Source organism: Schistocerca cancellata, chromosome 2, assembly GCF_023864275.1.
Source record: "Schistocerca cancellata isolate TAMUIC-IGC-003103 chromosome 2, iqSchCanc2.1, whole genome shotgun sequence".
In the NCBI taxonomy this organism is placed as follows: domain Eukaryota; kingdom Metazoa; phylum Arthropoda; class Insecta; order Orthoptera; family Acrididae; genus Schistocerca; species Schistocerca cancellata.
Genome location: NC_064627.1, coordinates 975,741,977 through 975,762,629, shown reverse-complemented (window position 1 = coordinate 975,762,629; position 20,653 = coordinate 975,741,977). Strand labels below are relative to the sequence as shown.

At 42.5% G+C, this 20,653-nt stretch overlaps 1 protein-coding gene and 1 non-coding gene across 2 annotated transcripts in view; one reads left to right on the top strand and one right to left on the bottom strand.

The window, feature by feature from the left end:
* LOC126160280 (protein artichoke) overlaps positions 1-20,653 on the bottom strand; it is a 171,612-nt gene that overhangs the window by 28,635 nt on the left and 122,324 nt on the right. Inside the window, exon 9 of the mRNA XM_049916897.1 lies at positions 17,727-17,906. Within this exon, the coding sequence (XP_049772854.1) occupies positions 17,727-17,906 (180 nt within the window). The remainder of the gene's footprint in view (positions 1-17,726; positions 17,907-20,653) is intronic.
* On the top strand, positions 19,049-19,121 carry Trnaa-cgc (transfer RNA alanine (anticodon CGC)). The gene has a single exon. It is a non-coding gene; the product is annotated as a tRNA-Ala (tRNA).

Here is a 20,653-nt window from a genome sequence, read left to right as displayed (position 1 = left end):
TTTTACACATTTTGGTGCCATGTCTGGTGCTTGAGTCGGCAATGTCTGGCAAATTGGATTTTTTTCATAATTTTTTATGTGTGGAATCCATACCTACTCCAAATGTCTTGCACTTGTGTATGCAATGCCAACTTCTAGAAATCAATCACTCCCTAAACTTATTCAGTTTCAGAGCCAAGACATTATCTCGTTGCTTACTGCTATTGGCAGATGTATGTATGCACAACAAACTCAGCCAACTGTAATGACTGAAGCACATAATGCAATCAGTCAGGTGCCGCCACCTCCACCCTTCCGTTCTTTTGACGCACAACATGAGGAATGGCTGGAGTAGTGCCTAACACATCAGATGAATAACAATGTTCTTTCAAGTAACTGAAGCTCATGAAGTTCAAGATTTTGCTGAAAGTGACATAACATGCCTGTTGTTGCAACACTGACTGCAGACAGCTCAAATTGGCTCAAGTTTCGCTGGGCACACAACTGCTGCCACGAGCAATGGGATAAACACAGCACAACATAATGAGATTTTCTCTCTGCAGTGGAGTGTGTGCTGATATGAAACTTCCTGGCATTCTCTAATTTTTCACAATACCTTTGTCTTTCAGTTTCTCAAAGTTAATGTACTCTCTCTTCTGTCCTTTCCAGGTTCTTTACAATTTAACTAGAACCTCAGCTACTACTGCTATATGATCTGAATAAATATCTGCTCCTGGATAACTATTGACACTCTTTAAGCAATTTTGGTATCTTTGTTGTGTGATTATGTAATCAATTTGATATCTTTTGTTGTCAAATTGAGATATCCAAGTACACTGTCGTCTTTTGTAGTTATCAAATAGAGTATTTCCAACTACCATGAAATTTTCATTGCAGTTTTCCAACAATCTTTGTCCTCTCTCATTTCTTTCTCCCAGTCCAAATTTTCCCAGAGCTTTTCCTTCTGGTCCTTCACCAATTACCGCATTCCAATCACCCATTACAACAACACATGCATTTCTTTTTTCTCTCTTTTCGCTAAGTTTTCTACCTTCTCAAAACATTCTTCTATTTCTTCATCTGAATGATTACTTGTTGGACTACAGACCTGGATGATAACTAAGACTTTCTTTTTCCCTTTCAGTCTCATCATCATTATTCTTCCATTAACATATTCAACCTTGATAATCTTGTCCTTCAGTCTTTTACCTATCAAAATTCCAACCCCATACATTAATTTTATCTTCAACCGAATAGTACAATTGGAAATCGGCACTTTCTAGTTCTCCACGACCACCCCATGCTCAACCACACCCAGGAGAGAACAGATAGGCGAAAAGAGAATTGAAGGCTTTTACAAGTGTGGAAACTGTCCGTTGTGGTAGATGAAGAAACTGATGTTGATTTGAAAGACATACAGGATCCAATATTGGAATCAGCATATGACAGAGCTTTGTAATCCAACAAGGTACAAGGGATAGACAAAAATCTTTCAGAATTTGTGAAATCATTGGGTGAAGTGGCAACCCATGATTACTCAAGTTATTGGATAAAATCTGTGCAAATGGACACAGACCGTCAGACTGCCAGAAGAATATCATCAGCACAATCCCTAAGACATAAAGTTAGCATCAAAGCAGACGATCACACATTAGACGAAGTAAAGTAATTGTCAAAACTTGGAGATAAGCAAACAGACTACCACAGACGAAGAGGGCATTCTTTAGTAAAAGACAATTCCTAGTATCAAATATATGCACTAACTAGAGGAAGAAATTTCTGAGAATGCATGTTGTGAGCACAGCTTTGTATGCAAGTGAATCATGGGCTGGTGGAAAACCAGAAAAGAAGAGAATCAAAGTGTTTGAGATGTGGTGTTAGAGAAGGATGCTGAACATTGTCTGGTAAGATAAGAAATGAGGAGATCCTCTGCAGACTCGGTAAGGAAAGGAATACGTGGGAAAAAAAGAACAGACAGGATGATATGCAAGTGTTAAGACATAAGGGTAACTTCCATGGTACTATACGGAGTCGTAGAAGGCAAAAACTGTTGGGGAGACAGAGATAGGAACATATCCAACGAATAATCTAGGATGTTGGACATCAAACGTTGGAATATGACAAACATGCATTGTTCCAGTTCATGCTATTGTACTTGGGGGGCGGGGGCCAATTTAATCTGCAAACTATACCATCAGAAAGTCATACGATTTAAATTGGCGCCATGGGCAGCCATTCACGAATATTGTTATTAACATCTTTTCTGAATTCTTAGTTGAATAATTAGTTAGAAAAACGAATCGTGGGGGCAACGTCTTCGATCCTCTAGCAACTGAAAGACCCAAACTTTTAGAATCAATTAATGTATAGGAGGGAATAAGTGACCATAAAGCTTTTATAGCTGCTAAAATTGGAAGTAAAAATAATCTTAACAGGTTATGGGCCCAGATCGCGCACGAAAAGCAGTGAAGTGTTTTGTTTTTGTTCTCCCGTGAATTTATAACAAATAACGTGAATTTTCCCGTTAATTTTGAGTGTGTTCAACGGAAATGGCAGCTAGCGTTGGTGATTATAAAATACATGTGGACAAGCTTGAAGCACCTGAAGACTGGGCGAAATGGAAGAGGCATATATTGATGTTGTTGCGTGCATATGCGCTTGAAGACATCGTCACAGGTATGTACAAGTGTCCTGAAGGGGGCGAAGATGCGACCGCCGAAAAAAGGGCGGCACATTACCAGTGGATGAAAGACGATGCAAAAGCGGCTAGTTTATTAGCAAGTGCGCTGGGGAAGTCAGTAGCCGAACTCGTTTTAACATGCACTCATGCTAGTGTAATTTGGGACAAATTACGTGCGCGGTTCGAACTTAGCAGTACGCAACGACTGAACATGTTGATAAGAGTCATTTTTTCGTGTTCAACGTGACGATAAATAGGATATTAGCACTCACGTCGCGAAATTGCAGAAACTTTTGGTGGACTTGAACGACAAACTGCAGATGCACGAAGAAAATGTTTTGTCTGAAAGAATCTTTAATGGCCGAGTTTTATCCAAGCTAGGCAAAGAATATGACAACTTTAAAGACTTGTGGGACACAATTCTGTCCGAAAATCAAAGTGTGAATCTTCTGATTGTAAAATTGTGCACCATTGAATTGCGTGATCAAAGTATGGTTGAATCAGCGAAATAAACGTGACAATAGTGAAAAATCGAAAAAGAATATGGAACGTGCAAAACGAAAATTTGCATGCCATAAATGTAGGCAGGTAGGGCATTGGGCATCAGAGTGTTCAATGAAAAAGTTAGATAAAAATATTCGCATCAGTCAGTCTGAAAAGAATGTCGCATTTTTGGCACATGTTTTTGGTGCCTCAGTCCATAATGGTTTTGAAGTCGACAGTAGGTATTTCGATAGCGGTGCTACAAATCACATCACTGCAAATAAACAATATTTTGTGTCTTATAGAAAATTTACTGTTCCTGAAAAGATTTCAATTGGGAAAAGAGGTGTGAGCATGTTGGCTCATGGACAGGGAACGGTGAAAATTCAGATTCAGTTGAATAATTCCACAGATAATGCTGAACTGAGAGAAGTGCTTTATGTTCCTGAAGCAAGTGCTCACGTGTTCTCTGTGAAAGCAGCTGCACGAAAAGGGTTCTGCACAAGACTTGATGACAAAAGTGTCCACATTGAAGACAAAGTAACTGGTGAAACAAAGATGACTGGTCATGTCAATCATGGTCTCTATGTTCTTGACATACGTGTATTTAAACAATCCCAACCAGTTCAAGTGAACATGGTGACATCGTCAGATACGCTGCAAATTTATCATGAGAGATCTGGCCACCAACACAAACAACATGTGAAAAGTGTTTTGAAGCAGAGGAACATCTATGTGGAAGGGTGCAAAGAAGAATTTTGTGATGGATGTGAAGTGGGTAAAACGCATAGATTGCCATTCAGGACTCGAATGAATCGACCAATGGTTACTGGTGAACAATTCCATGCTGACGTAAATGGACTTTTGACTGTAGAATCTCTTGGAAAAACTCGTTACTATGTATGTTATAAAGGTGAATTAAGCAAATTTCGAAAAATATCTTCCTGAAGCAGAAGAGTGAAGTCAGCAGTTCTTGAATGAAGCGAAGACGTATGGTCATATTATTAAAACAGTTCTGGAGTGATGGAGGAAAAGAATTTTACAACAAGAAGGTCTCGGAATTGCTTGCAAACAGAGGCATCGAGCACTGCATCACCTCATCTTACACACCACAGCAATATGGTGTTGCCGAAAGAGAAAACCGAACTATTGTGGAATGTGCAAGTTCTAAGTTTAACCCTAGTAAAGTACCAAAAGAACTATGGACGGAAGCATTAAATACTGCTACATACTTTTTGAATCGCACTGGGAAGTTCTGTACTGAAAACAAACCTCCATATGAACCGTGGTATGGACGACCAGTAGGCAACCTGACTCATCTGAGAATCTTTGGAATGTGCATGTAAACAAGAATTTTCGCACAAAGTTTGACGACAACGCTGTGCATGGCCATCCAGCTGGATATGTGAATGACAGAGATGGCTTCAGGGTCTGGATTCCATCTCAGGGGAAGGTTGTGCTAAGCCATGATGTGAAATTTAAGGCTGAAATTGTATGCAATCTGCAGACCAATGTTACTGAATTTGAAGTTGCTCAGGATGAAACCATTAGACAAAGTGAACCTAATGAGACTTCTGGTGAGGAAAAGGAATCAGTAAATGTCACCCATAACAAAAGGACAGCAGGATTAAGTGAGGAGGAAGAAGATTTAGACACAATGTCAAGTTCCAGAGGAAGTAAAGGTTTCAGTGAGAAGCGAAGAAGCAAACGTGAGAAGAAAAAAACAGAATGGATGACCAGTGGAGATTGTGTACATGGCTGGAACCCCTATAATCAGGGATAAGGATCCAAGCTCTTATACTGAAGCTTTGCAGCCTAGCAATAAAGTTCAATGGCTGGAGGCTATTCATGAAGAAATGAAGTCCCTCAAAGACAATAGTACTTTGGTATTAGTTGAGCACCCAAGTGATACACAGGTTTTGCAGAATCATTGGGCCTTGTGTAAGAAAACTGCAAAAAATGAGAATGTATGTTTCAAGGGTCGACTTGTGACCAGAGGACACGTACAAAGGCAGGGAACTGAGTATGGAGATACATTCAGCCCTGTTGCATGCTATGGTACAATTCGTACACTGTTGGCAGTAGCTGCTGCACAGAAAATGAAACTCGACCAGTTTGACATCAAAACAGCTTTTCTCAATGGTGTACTAGAAGAAGATGTATACATGGAATAACCTGAAAGTTTTGAAGATGATACGGGACGTGTATGTTTACTGAAGAAAAGTCTGTATGGTCTCAAGCAGGCACCACATTGTTGGAACAAGCATTTTATAGGCTTCATGAACAAAGCTGGATTTGAAAATAGTAGGGCTGATCCGCGTCTCTTCTATCGTCGGAGCGACAAAAATTGTTTGTGGTTGCAATCTATGTTGATGACGGAAGTGTTGAAGTTGGAGTTTCATACAACTAGAGGATCTCAACAGCTTTTTAGGTATGAAGATACAGCAAAATGAAGAGGGGTCAATAGCAATTAATCAAGAGGACTATACAATGGAAATTCTGAAGAGATTTGGAATGGATGAAGCTAATGGAGTTTCTACTCCAATTGTACGTGAAGAAAGTGATATCAAGGAGAAGATCACAGCCAAAGTTCCTTATCGTGAAGCGGTGGGATGTCTGATGTTTTTGACTACAGTCTCCCATCCGGATATTGCTTTTGCAGTGAACAAAGCGGCTAGAGTCATGGAAGATCTTACTGTTGAAGACTGGAATCGAGTGAAAAGAATGTTTAAATACCTGAAGAATACGATCTTTTGGAATGATTTACAAGAACAGTGCGGTTTGTTTAGAAGTCTACAGTGATGCTGACTATGCTGGTGATAAGGACATAAGGCGTTCAACAATAGGTGTTGTTGCAACACTCTCCCATGGGGCTGTATCATGGACCAGTCAATTACAAAAGACAGTGGCAACATCCACTATGGAAGCAGAAGTAATATCAGCCAGTGAAGGAGCAAAGGAGTTGCTCTGGCTGAAAAGGTTGCAGTATGAACTGATTGGAACATCCAAACAACTGACGCCTCCCACACTCTATGTTGACAATGCAAGTACAGTGAAGTTATCTAAAAATCCAATGTATCATCGAAAGTCGAAGCACATTGAAGTCCACCACTTTTACGTCAGAGAGAGAGAGATTTTTGAATGGGGATCTTGGATTAGAACACATTGACGGGACATATCAACTAGCTGATCTTCTAACCAAGGCATTGGAAACGGTCTGATTCGAGATGCTGTGTGAAGGAATTGGAGTGCAGAAGATTAAATCCGTGTGACATTTAGTGTTTTTTTATCGTATTTTTTTTTGGGGGCTTAACAATAGCAGTAATGACCAGATGTGTTAGTGTTGAGAAGGAAGAAAATATTTTTACTTAGCGAGAGTGACAGGAAACACCCTGGAGATAATCTGAACAATCAGCATCTCTGTGACGAAAACATGTAGCATAAACGGATAAAATTCGAAAGCATTGTACTACTGTCTAATATGCTATCACTAAACATTGTTATTTCACGTCTTCCATGTTACTGGTACTTCGAAAAGCGCTAGTTTTTCAACTTTCGATAAACACTTTTTTCGTCGTCATTGAGCGTACAGTATCTGAGACTTGGACGAAAACATTTCTAGAAGAAAAGATGTCGATCATTAAAATGTGTTTTCAATACATCACAGAAAGTGTCGAAAAACCTAGTTGGTAAGTGAATATCACCATTTACGTTTTATGGTAATCGCATGTTTGTTGTTGTTGTTGCGGTCTTCTGTCCTGAGACTGGTTTGATGCAGCTCTCCATGTACTCTATCCTGTGCAAGCTTCTTCATCTCCCAGTACCTACTGCAACCTACATCCTTCTGAATCTGCTTAGTGTATTCATCCCTTGGTCTCCCTCTACCATTTTTGCCCTCGACAGTTCCCTCCAATACTAAATTGGTGATCCCTTAATGCTTGAGAACATGTCCTATCAACCGATCCCTTCTTCTAGTCAAGTTGTCCCACAAACTCCTCTTCTCTCCAATTCTATTCAATATCTCACCATTAGTTATGTGATCCACCCATCTAATCTTCAGCATTCTTCTGTAGCACCACATTTCTTTCTCCTGATAAGACGTCCTCTTGAGTAGCCCCTCCCGGAGATCCGAATGGGGGACTATTTTACCTCCGGAATATTTTACCCAAGAGAACGCCATCATCATTTGACCATACAGTAAAGTGCATGCCCTCGGGAAAAATTACGGCTGTAGTTTCCCCTTGCTTTCAGCCGTTCGCAGTATCAGTACAGCAAGGCCGTTTTGGTTAGTGTTACAAGGCCAGGTCCGTCAATCATCCAGACTGTTGCCCCTGCAACTACTGAAAAGGCTGCTGCCCCTCTTCATGAACCACACGTTTGGCCTCTCAGCAGATACCCCTCCGTTGTGGTTGCACCTACGGTACGGCTATCTGTATCGCTGAGGCACGCAAGCCTCCCCACCAACGACAAGGTTCGTGGTTCATGCGGGAGATCGCATGTTTAATGCCAGTCAATTTTGTACTTTTCATTCAATTTTTCCACTATCCAGTCTCATTGTTACAGTTATTTGTCATTACAATCTGGATTTTGTTGCTCAGCTGTCGAAAAGTTGTGTTTTCTGACGAGTCATTTACCACTGCTAAATGGCATGGCAGCAGGGGAGGCGTCGATCCTCAGGTGACCACTATGTAGTTACTTTCGCGAGTGGAATTCAGCGCTACGTCTGAATGTTTTATTTGTGATGACAGTGTTATGGCTGTGGAAGATCTGACATGGTGAAGGAAAATGCATATAAACGTTTATTGAAAGACGAGAGTCCACAGCTCGTGGTCTCGCGGTAGCGTTCTCGCTTCCCGAGCACGGGGTCCCGGGTTCGATTCCCGGCGGGGTCAGGGATTTTCTCTACCTTGTGATGACTGGGTGTTGTGTGACGTCCTTAGGTTAGTTACGTTTAAGTAGTTCTGAGTTCTAGCGGACTGGTGACCATAAATGTGAAGTCCCATAGTGCTCAGAGCCATTGGAACCAATTTAAGACGAGAAAGGATGGTAAACATGTTGTTTTTGAACTTTGTTGGTTTTCATGAAAAGCACAGGAAATCTTATTAAGAGGATCGTGTGCTAGAGCGGGTACGGTGGAAAATGAATCTCACATTTATCGATCGTCAGCAGAAAAAATTTACATTAAAACAAACTGTTTTGTGAGGAAACGGCATCACAGGATTACGTGAAAAATGAGGAGAAGAAACCGAATTTTAGTAAACAAACGTTATTCCTGACAGTACAACGACATTTTCAAAATCGATAATGGAAATGGCGACAAAACGGAATAATGACTGGCGCACTCAGATAAGGTTTCGGGTAGGACACATTTAAGATCTTCTTGTTGGTGAAGGTAATTGCGCGTAAAGGTTTTTCGAATCTGATGTTGCAATTCACAGTATTGATGGGCGACGAGAAGTTGAACATTTAGATGCAAATGAAGATGAATGGCAGGTCGCACTCGTAAGACATTCTGAAGAATTATAGTGGATATTTTCCAAGCTTCGAGGCGAAACAAAAACTGCTATTCTAAATTTTCTTTTAAGAGCTGTCATTCGTTGGAAAAATAAATCGGCAATAGAAAATGAGTAATGCTTTCGAAACTCAGGCTATTCTACTTTACTTGACTATAAGGCCAGAATCAAAGACCAACAAAGGAACACAACTGAATGGTTGAACCGGCTCCTGAATTCTGCTGGACATTAAATCACGAGTTTACGAAGTGGACACTATCTTCCTTCAGACACATTCTTGTATAATATTCAAACTGACGTCCAGGATTATTAAAATTACTCCTTAGAATGGTCATTTGTCCAAAAACTAAAGGCTGTTCGAAGCTAAAGACGATAACCAACTGTCTTTCACATTGTTACTTCAGCTGAAAGACCCATTTCCTAATTTCGATACACAACTAGATTTTGAGAAAATGGTACATAAAAGTATAGACCAAGAGATCTTGTAGATGTGGTATCAGCTTTTGAAGTAACCCTATAATATCAGACAGCTCGAGTACCCAATATGCAAAAAGCAGTAGAAACTCTCAAGACAGTTTTTTTATTGGGTTTGTGTTCAACATTGTGGGCGTCGATATTGACGAAATTCATAATAAACGTAACTAGTACCCATGCAAACAAACTCCGTCAATTGTTTAATTTTATTCTGTTAATGTTATTGTTTCAAAACTTGCCCTGAGGCATGTGATATACATTAAATTGATAAATGGCGATGTTTACTACCAGGTAGGTTTTTTCACTTTCTTAAACTTTCTGAAAACTCATTTTGATCACGGTTGTCAACTTTAACTGGAGCTGCAACCGGACAACTTAAAAATGGATTACTATTATAATTATATTACTGTTATTATTTTTATTCACAACACATTACGCAATACATACATTATATCTGCAACAACAGGAAGCATGCATTTATTTAACACTGTACTCACTGTTAGTACTGCAAATTCAGCCATTTCTGCGAGCCTCCAGTTTCTTTGCTAGTTATATTTTGAAGTTATACTTCACTTCTAGCTTCACACCTTCAACAAGTTCTTTCCCGTTGTCGGATTTGACAAATTTAGCAAATTCAGCACGTTTCATACGACAGTTAAAATTTACAAATAGTTCCGTTTTCCCCATTTCCACTTTCAGCCTGTTTCTTTCATTGCTCCAGATATTTAGCAACACACTGAAAATCCGCTCTTCAAACGCAATGGACGGTGGCATTGTTAGCACATGTTGAACAACTTTCAGCAAATTACATGCTTGGCGTCTCTCAAAAAAATATCACCCATTTGTTTGAAATGTCTGAATCTGGTAAGTTCTTAATGATTGGCAAGACGTCATTCAGTGCACATATTTAAGAAAATAGTTCATCTCCTTCTATAAGTATGTTGAAATAATCTGTAAGTAAGTTTCATTATGTTCTCCATTTTAAGGGGCTCTTCATGATTTAATTGGTTCAAATGGCTCTGAGCACTATGGGACTTAACTGCTAAGGTCATCAGTCCCCTAGAACTTAGAACTACTTAAACCTAACTAACCTAAGGACATCACACACATCCATGCCCGAGGCAGGATTCGAACCTGCGACTGTAGCAGTCGCGCGGTTCCAGACTGTAGCGCCTAGAACCACTCGGCCACTCCGGCCGGCCCATGATTTAATTGAAAGCTAAGCTTGAAAATTGAATCTTCACAGACGCCAGACCATTTTTCTAGATATTCCAGAACCCTAGTATAGGCTCGTTGGGCATCTCTGACGAATTTTGCTTGTCCATATTGTGGACATTTTTCCATCCCTTGTAATACGTTAAATGCGAAGAAATTATTGCTTGGCCTATTAAGAATTTCTGTATGCAACTTCAGGAATACAGAACACATAATGACTTTCCATATATTTTATAGTTGTCTAAATAAATGCATAACATTGTGGACAAAATAAATGTAAATCTCTGGAGTGTTATTTCATCGTCCACTTCACTGTTTTCTTCATGGGCTACGAATGTCCAAATAAGTTTGGCAGTATTGTCCTCACCCTGCCTTAGAAAATAGACCTTCAACAATGGCCAGTTCTAGACCAATCTATCTATGGCAGAAAAAAGAGTCAAAAAGCGTGTAGGAACATGCCGGAGCAGTGTAAGTGCTCTGACTGTAGGAACTCAAAAAAGTTCTTCAGCTCACTCACCTTCATAGTGCTTGAAGAAACCTCATTAAATACTTTAACCACTAACGATTCATCAATGTATGACAGTATTTTTAGTTCATGTTTCGCAGTATTTGCCTGTGACAATGCCTGTGGTGCTTCAAACCTTTTTTTCATCACGAAAACAGACTGGTTTTTCCCGGAATTGACGAAACAGTTGTCCACACCATAAGCAACTACTGTCGTTGCGATCCTGAAAGACCAGTCTTAATCATCCTCTCTTTAAGCTTCTTGGCTATAGAAGTTGATGTTTCGTCAGCGTCCTCGTAAAAATCTACAACAGCCGAAGTTGTCCTGTTTCTTGGTCGCAGTACCGTATAGCAATCTGGAAATAATTTCATATTTCCTTTTTTGAAGCATCACACGCAATCTCATTAAACTTTGACAAAACACAGTATATACAGTTCCACACAGTAAATGGAATGACACCATTAATAAATATAGACTTCGATCAGAAATCGGTAGCAAAGGTAGAATATTCAAAATTTCTAGGTGCATGCATTGATTAGGGGTTGAACTGGATAAAACACACTGAAGATCAGCTGAAACGTTTGAGTTCAGTTCTAGTTTACGTGGAATAGTGAAATTTAGCAAGCAACAAGCTTTCACAGTAAAAGCGAAGGAAAAAATCCGACAAGTGTTAATTTCTAATTATATCACACGAAAAAATTTTTTTGACGACAGTAATCCGACAATCTGGCTGTCCATGTGTTAATACCGCTTTTTCTCAGGAACGGGTGGACACATTAAGTTGAAATTGATGTCATACTAAGGTCTATGGCCCCTTAGCGTTGTAGAAACTTAAGCTTCTTAGTCAATGCAAACAAAAGATATGGCCATTTGTCTCACATATTTTGATACTCGCAAACTCACTCTTCAAAGAGTTCTTATGGGGCAGCGCAACGTACAAGTCCATTTTGAAAAATGAAGAAACCGCAGGACAGTTGCTTGATCCACGATCTTTTATTGCGTACACCAGCGGTTTCGGAACACTTAAAGATTCACCATCTCATGTAAAAAATAAAATCACTTAATCAACTGAGGTTATGCTCACCCTATTGTTGTCATGGAACCAAAGGTTCCGTATCGGAAGAGTAAAAGGGACAAATATTCCGTAACAACCGTTCCTCCGTGCTGAGCGACCAGAAACGCAAACACGAAAACTATGTTAATAATAAATATTAGCCGTGAGTTGTTTGATTCCATGACAACACTGGGTGAGTATGACCTCAGATGATTAACTGATTTTATTTTTTTACACCAGATGATGGAACTTTAAGTATTCGGAAACCGATCGAGTACGCAATAAAAGATTGTAGATTAAGCTACTGTCCTGCGGTTTCTTTATTTTTGAAAATCACTCTTCAAAATCTAATCTAATCTGTTGGCGTAGAATCATGAAATGTGTCAAGAAGCTCGGTTTTGCAATTGAAACGTAACAGCCCATTTAGATTCACTTAAAACATACATTCTCCAGCTGAATTCGGAATTACACATGCATACAAAATATGTAACTTGTGTAGAAAAAATTATAACTGCAAAAGTAACTGTTTGATTTCATTTACCTCATAGTATAGAAGCTCTGTAAATGAAGGGAACATTTTCCATGAAGGGAGTCTCAAGTAATTAACGAGATATGTAAATGCATTATTGTAATTACGTATTAGAGAAATTATTCTCGAATAGTATCACAAATACGACCCAACGTAGAACTGTACTTGCTGTTCTGGAGTAAACATACGTTTATATATGTATTTTCAGTTTTTATATGTTAATTTTAATTGTTAGTTAATCAAAAACTGATTCTAAACAATGCCGCCGATTGTTCGGGATTGCTTGGAATATGTATATAGGGGTAGCCATATTGGCATAGGAAGTCAGTCTGGTTTTGGTTTTTGAGCAGTGAGCATGTAGCTGTTCCATTTGTATTGTATTGTTTACTTCTGAAATGATGCTTTGATTTTGTTTTGAAAGTATAATAAATATATCGAAACATTATACAAGATTAAGTATTAATTTAACGTTATAGTTAAACTTACAGTGACTATTAATGGATTCAGGACGACGACTGCGGCAGATCATGAGTAACTATGAGTAACCCCATTATTACCCGCGCCCGGTTGGCTGTGCGGTCTAACGCACGGCTTTCCGGACTGGGAAGGAGCGGCTGGTCCCCGGCACGAATTGGCCCGGCGGATTTGTGTCGAGGACCGGTGAATCGGCTAGTCTGTGGATGGTTTTTAGGCGGTTTTCCATCTGCCTCGGCGAATGCGGGCTGTTTCCCCTTATTCCACCTCAGTTACACTATGTCGGCGATTGCTGCGCAAACAAGTTCTCCACGTACGTGTACACTACCATTACTCTACCACGCAAACATAGGGGTTACACTCGTCTGGTGTAAGACGTTCCCTGGGGGGCCCACCGGGGGCCGAACCGCACAATAACCCTGGGTTCGGTGTGGGGCGGCGGAGGGGTGAAGTGGACTGTGATAGTCATAGTGGGGTTGCGGACCACTGCGGCTGCGGCGGGGACGGAGCCTCTCTGTCGTTTCTAGGTCCCCGGTTAACATACAATACAATACAATACAATACAACCCCATTATTAAGTAAAAACAATACGAGGTATTGTTGAAGGGAAAGTGCGAGTATTAGTTGAGGACCCATTGGATGAAAATCATTGTGGGTTTAGGCCTCTTAGAGGTTGTCAGGACCAGATCTTCAGCTTACGGCAAATAATGGAGAAGTGTTATGAGTGGAACAGGGAATTGTATCTATGCTTTATAGATCTAGAAAAGGCATATGACCGGGTTCCTAGGAGGAAGTTATTGTCTGTTCTACAAGATTATGGAATAGGAGGCAAACTTTTGCAAGCAATTAAAGGTCTTTACATGGATAGCCAGGCAGCAGTTAGAGTTGACGGTAAATTGAGTTCATGGTTCAGAGTAGTTTCAGGGGTAAGACAAGGCTGCAACCTGTCTCCACTGTTGTTCATATTATTTATGGATCATATGTTGAAAACAATAGACTGGCTGGGTGAGATTAAGATATGTGAACACAAAATAAGCAGTCTTGCATATGCGGACGACTTAGTTGTGATGGCAGATTCGATTGAAAGTTTGCAAAGTAATATTTCAGAGCTAGATCAGAAATGTAAGGACTATGGTATGAAGATTAGCATCTCCAAAACAAAAGTAATGTCAGTGGGAAAGAAATATAAACGGATTGAGTGCCAAATAGGAGGAACAAAGTTAGAACAGGTTTACAGTTTCAAGTACTTAGGATGCATATTCTCACAGGATGGCAATATAGTGAAAGAACTGGAAGCGAGGTGTAACAAAGCTAATGCAGTGAGCGCTCAGCTACGATCTAATCTCTTCTGCAAGAAGGAAGTCAGTACCAAGACTAAGTTATCTGTGCACCGTTCAATCTTTCGACCAACTTTGTTGTATGGGAGCGAAAGCTGGGTGGATTCAGGCTACCTTATCAACAAGGTTGAGGTTACGGATATGAAAGTAGCTAGGATGATTGCAGGTACTAGTAGATGGGAACAATGGCAGGAGGGTGTGCACAATGAGGAAATCAAAGAAAAACTGGGAATGAACTCTATAGATGTAGCAGTCAGGGCGAACAGGCTTAGATGGTGGGGTCATGTTACACGCATGGGAGAAGCAAGGTTACCCAAGAGACTCATGGGTTCAGCAGTAGAGGGTAGGAGGAGTCGGGGCAGACCGAGGAGAAGGTACCTGGTTTCGGTTAAGAATGATTTTGAAGTAATATGTTTAACATCAGAAGAGGCACCAAAGTTAGCACTGAATAGGGGATCATGGAGGAACTGTATAAGGGGTGCTATGCTCCAGACTGAACGCTGAAAGGCATAATCAGTCTTAAATTATGATGATGATGATGAACAATACGAGTAATTAAGTTACGTTTTACAGTATAAGTAAAGGAAAAAATCCCAAAATTTTTTATTTGTAATTATATCACACAAATTTTTTTGGTCATTCTCGAAAGTGTTGGAATTTCTCGAACCCATATCTTGCTAGACTGTATCGAAGATGATGATGATGACGATGATGACGTCCCATACTGCTTGACAGAGCGTAGGGGACGATGCGGGAAGCCCACACCAGGCGTACTAGGCAAGATCCTAGTGGAGGTGGTTTGCCATTGCCTTCCTCCGACCGTAATGGGGATGAATGATGATGATGATGAAGACGACACAACAACACCCAGTCATCTCGAGGCAGGTGAAAATCCCCGACCGCGCCGGGACTCGAACCCGGGACCCCGTGCTCAGGAAGCGAGAACGCTACCGCGAGACCTAATGTCAGTAAGAGGCAAAAAATAGCAGAGATCCTCGATTCCAGGGATGAGTGAAGTATCTGTGTCCATAATTAAGTTTATACAGAACTCTCAGGGCGCGAATCCAACTCACACTTATCTGGATTTCTTAAAAAATACTTTACAGTGCGTCTTAGTAGCTACAATTTTTACGTTGTGTTTCCTTTGGTGTATTCCTCCTGTATACAAAATTTCAGGGCATGTGTCGACTTGTCGGATTGAACCGATCAATCGTCACTGTCAGTGACACTTGAGTACTTACCACAGTCTGACATAACAGTCGCGACATTTCGCCTCGATTTTGTTGCCTACCGCGCCAGCAGCGCCCCATGTGCCCAGTAACCTAAACTGTGAGTTCGGCGCGATCGTGAAACTGAATAGTGGTTGTTTATTTTGATTTCTACAATGGTTTTTACAAACGGGAGCGTTTGTAGCGCAATAAGTTGCAGCAACAACAGGAAGAAGACACCACAGCCGTCTTTTTTTTAGATTTCCTAAGGATCCTGAAAGGTGTATAACGTCGAGTTACTACACTGTATCGTCAGGATTCACTTACAAACTACGTGTGTATTAATGATTAATGTTTCGTTTTAGGAGCAGAAAATGGCTAGTTAATAGCAGACAAGAAGACCTTATGAAAAAAGATCCAGTTTACTTGTATAATAATATTAGGTTTTGTTCGCTACATTTCGAATAAAACCAGCCCATGAACGCAGACAGCCGGCCGAAGTGGCCGAGCGGTTAAAGGCGCTACAGTCTGGAACCGGACGACCGCTACGGTCGCAGGTTCGAATCCTGCCTCGGGCATGGATGTGTGTGATGTCCTTAGGTTAGTTAGGTTTAAGTAGTTCTAAGTTCTAGGGGACTTATGACCACAGCAGTTGAGTCCCATAGTGCTCAGAGCCATTTGAACCATTTGAACGCAGACAATAATAAACTCTTGTGGAATGCAGTACCCACACTGTTTGACATCCCAAATAAGCTGCCTATACTGACGATGAAGAGGAAACTGCCACAAAGATTCGACAATCCATCTAAATCAATAAAACAGTCCTATGACACAGAAGCAGCCAGGTCAACTCTCCATGTATCAGTGCCAGATTCGTGTGAATCGTCAACACAGACGTGCTTTGGCGATGAAGTGGTTAGATGAAGTGTGTTACAAAAGCGTGTGAAGTGTCAGAATGTTCAGATCGCTAGACTTAGTGCAAAACTATTACAGGAAAAGGAAAGTGCCTACAGACAGCGACAGAAACTGTATCAGAAGGATCAAGTGAACAAGGACAAACGAATGTTGAAGTCTGTAGGTATGTATTTCATTCACTTCTGTTGTTAGTCACTTAATTTCCCTTGCTCCCTTCGTGTGATGACATTATTTTGTTAGCACTGTGTTCACTGACAGACTGTTTGAAAATTATTCAAATATTCGGTTTTGCGTGAAATGTAATGTAATCAGCTCATTATCAAGTTTTCAACATATTTCTCCCACTATTTGGCAGTTGGTTGTCACACTTATGTTAGAATAATATAAAGATGAAGGTCGCACTTGTGGCAACAGGCGACAATGACAAACACAGTAGGCCTACAGAACGAAAAATGAGCTGTCGATCGATTTCGCATGTAGAGGTACATCTCTGTGCTTCTTACGTGTGAATCTGTGTGTTTATATTCTTTTGATATCAACGTGGTAAGTCGCAATTCTATCCAACGTCACAAGTGTTTCTTCACGAATGTGTTATAGCTTGCCACTCGATTAATGGTTTTTGTCCATACTTGCGTGCCGGCCGCAGTGGCCGGGCGGCTCTAGGCGCTACAGTCTGGAACCGCGCCACCGCTACGGTCGCAGGTTCGAATCCTGCCTCGGGCATGGATGTGTGTGATGTCCTTAGGTTAGTTAGGTTTAAGTAGTTCTAAGTTCTAGGGGACTGATGACCAAAGAAGTTAAAAATGGTTCAAATGGCTCTGAGCACTATGGGACTTAACATCTATGGTCATCAGTCCCCTAGAACTTAGAACTACTTAAACCTAACTAACCTAAGGACAGCACACAACACCCAGCCATCACGAGGCAGAGAAAATCCCTGACCCCGCCGAGAATCGAACCCGGGAACCCGAGCGTGGGAAGCGAGAACGCTACCGCACGACCACGAGATGCGCCAAAGAAGTTAAGTCCCATAGTGCTCAGAGCCCATACTTGCGCTTATTTTAGAATCATTTTTAGGCACATATATGCTTTCTGATACTACACAAACCCTTGGAGGCAAGAATATAACTCAAATATTTCGTAAATTACGTAGGAAATTGATTCAAAACAAACATTATGCTTTCGACGCGTCTGACGTTTATCTTACTCGCCGCTTGGAGCGCTAGTGTCGCTCCATCTGTCAAACGGTAACAACTTTTACAGCAGTGAGTGTCGCGACTGTTACGTTAGACTGTGGTACTTAACGGTAGATGCCGGCCATCGCTAGTGGAGAGGTAGACGGGCAGGTTGGCAGGCCTACCTGTTGCGCGCGAGGCTGAGTTCGGTGAGCGCGGGCAGCCCTGCGGCGGTGAGCCCCTGCGCGGGCAGCGCCACCAGCCGGTTGTGGCTGGCGTCGAGGGCGCGCAGCGACGGGAGCCGCGCCACCGCCTCCGGCAGCTCCTCCAGCACGTTGTGCGACATGTCCAGCGTCTCCAGGTCCCTGCCACCAACAGCACGGCCGTAAGGAAGCACTCGTCTCCACACACACACACACACACACACACACACACACACACACACACAAATCATTGCGAGGTGGATCAGATTTATTTATTTATCGTGTGCCATTTTTACAAATCACTTTAATAAAGCTTCATAAGTCAACATATAGGCTACAGATATAGTTAATTAAACCATCAGTCATATTCAGGAAGTCCTAAAATTGGCCTGTGTAAGCACTTAGTGAACATGTATCCATTACACTGCTGTGTCAGAAGTGATGGGGTACCTTCTAATATTATGTCGGATCTCCTTTTGCCCGGCGTAATGGAGCAGCTCACCACGGCATGGACTCACGATGTCTTTGAAAGTCTCCTGCAGAAATACTGAGCCATGCTACCTCTATAGCCGTCCATACCCGCCAAAATGTTGCTAGTGCTGGATTTTGTGCGCGAACTGACCCTTCGATTGTGTCTCATAAGTGTTTGACAGGATTCGTGTCCAGAGATCTGAGTGGCCAAATCATTCGCTCTAACTGTCCAGAATGTGCTTCAAACCAATCACGAACGGTTGTGGGACGGTGACACGAGGCATTGCCATCTATAAAAATTCCATCATTGTTTGGGAATGTGAAGTCCATAAATGACTGCAAATGGCCTCCAAGTAGACTAACGTAAAGGAGGACCTAGTTCATTCCATGTAAACGCGGTGCACACCATTGTGGAGCCACCACCAACTTGCACAGAGCCTTGTTGACGCCTTGGGTCCACGGCTTCGTAGGGTCTGCGCCACACTCGAAATCTTCGTACCAACTAAAATCGTGACTCGCCTGGCCAGGCCACGGATTTCCATCCGTCTAAGGTCCAACTTACGTAGCTACGAGTTCAGGAGAGACGACGCAGGCGATGTTGTGCTGTTAGGAAAGGCACTCGCGACGGTCGTCTGCTGCCATAGTCCATGAACGCCAAATTTCGCCGCACTGTCCTAACGGATACGTTCGTCGTACGTCCCTCATTCATGTCTGTTGTTACGTTACTTAGTGTTGCTTGTCTGTTAGCACTGACAACTTCATGTCCGCAGCTCGTGGTCGTGCGGTAGCGTTCTCGCTTCCCACGCCCGGGTTCGATTCCCGGCGGGGTCACGAGCGAGGTGGCGCAGTGGTTAGCGCACTGGACTCGCATTCGGGAGGACGACGGTTCAATCCCGTCTCCGGCCACCCTGATTTAGGTTTTCCGTGATTTCCCTAAATCGTTTCAGGCAAATGCCGGGATGGATCCTTTGAAAGGGCACGGCCGATTTGCTTCCCAATCCTTCCCTAACCCGAGCTTGCGCTCCGTCTCTAATGACCTCGTTGTCGACGGGACGTTAAACACTAACCACCACCACCACCCGGCGGGGTCAGGGATTTTCTCTGCCTCGTCATGACTGGGTGTTGTGTGCTGTCCTTAGGTTAGTTAGGTTTAAGTAGTTCTAAGTTCTAGAGGAGTGATGACCATAGATGTTAAGTCCCATAGTGCTCAGAGCCATTTGAACCATTTTTTTTGACAACTTCATGCAAACGCAGCTGTTCAGTCACTAAGTAAAGCCCATCAGCCACTGCCTTGACCTTGGTGAGAGGTAATTCCTGCAATATGGTATTCTTCGCACACTCTTGACACTGTGGATCGCGGAATATTGAATTCGCTAACGAGTTCCGAAATGGAATGTTCCATGCGTCTAGTTCCAAATACACTCCTGGAAATTGAAATAAGAACACCGTGAATTCATTGTCCCAGGAAGGGGAAACTTTATTGACACATTCCTGGGGTCAGATACATCACATGATCACACTGACAGAACCACAGGCACATAGACACAGGCAACAGAGCATGCACAATGTCGGCACTAGTACAGTGTATATCCACCTTTCGCAGCAATGCAGGCTGCTATTCTCCCATGGAGACGATCGTAGAGATGCTGGATGTAGTCCTGTGGAACGGCTTGCCATGCCATTTCCACCTGGCGCCTCAGTTGGACCAGCGTTCGTGCTGGACGTGCAGACCGCGTGAGACGACGCTTCATCCAGTCCCAAACATGCTCAATGGGGGACAGATCCGGAGATCTTGCTGGCCAGGGTAGTTGACTTACACCTTCTAGAGCACGTTGGGTGGCACGGGATACATGCGGACGTGCATTGTCCTGTTGGAACAGCAAGTTCCCTTGCCGGTCTAGGAATGGTAGAACGATGGGTTCGATGACGGTTTGGATGTACCGTGCACTATTCAGTGTCCCCTCGACGATCACCAGTGGTGTACGGCCAGTGTAGGAGATCGCTCCCCACACCATGATGCCGGGTGTTGGCCCTGTGTGCCTCGGTCGTATGCAGTCCTGATTGTGGCGCTCACCTGCACGGCGCCAAACACGCATACGACCATCATTGGCACCAAGGCAGAAGCGACTCTCATCGCTGAAGACGACACGTCTCCATTCGTCCCTCCATTCACGCCTGTCGCGACACCACTGGAGGCGGGCTGCACGATGTTGGGGCGTGAGCGGAAGACGGCCTAACGGTGTGCGGGACCGTAGCCCAGCTTCATGGAGAAGGTTGCGAATGGTCCTCGCCGATACCCCAGGAGCAACAGTGTCCCTAATTTGCTGGGAAGTGGCGGTGCGGTCCCCTACGGCACTGCGTAGGATCCTACGGTCTTGGCGTGCATCCGTGCGTCGCTGCGGTCCGGTCCCAGGTCGACGGGTACGTGCACCTTCCGC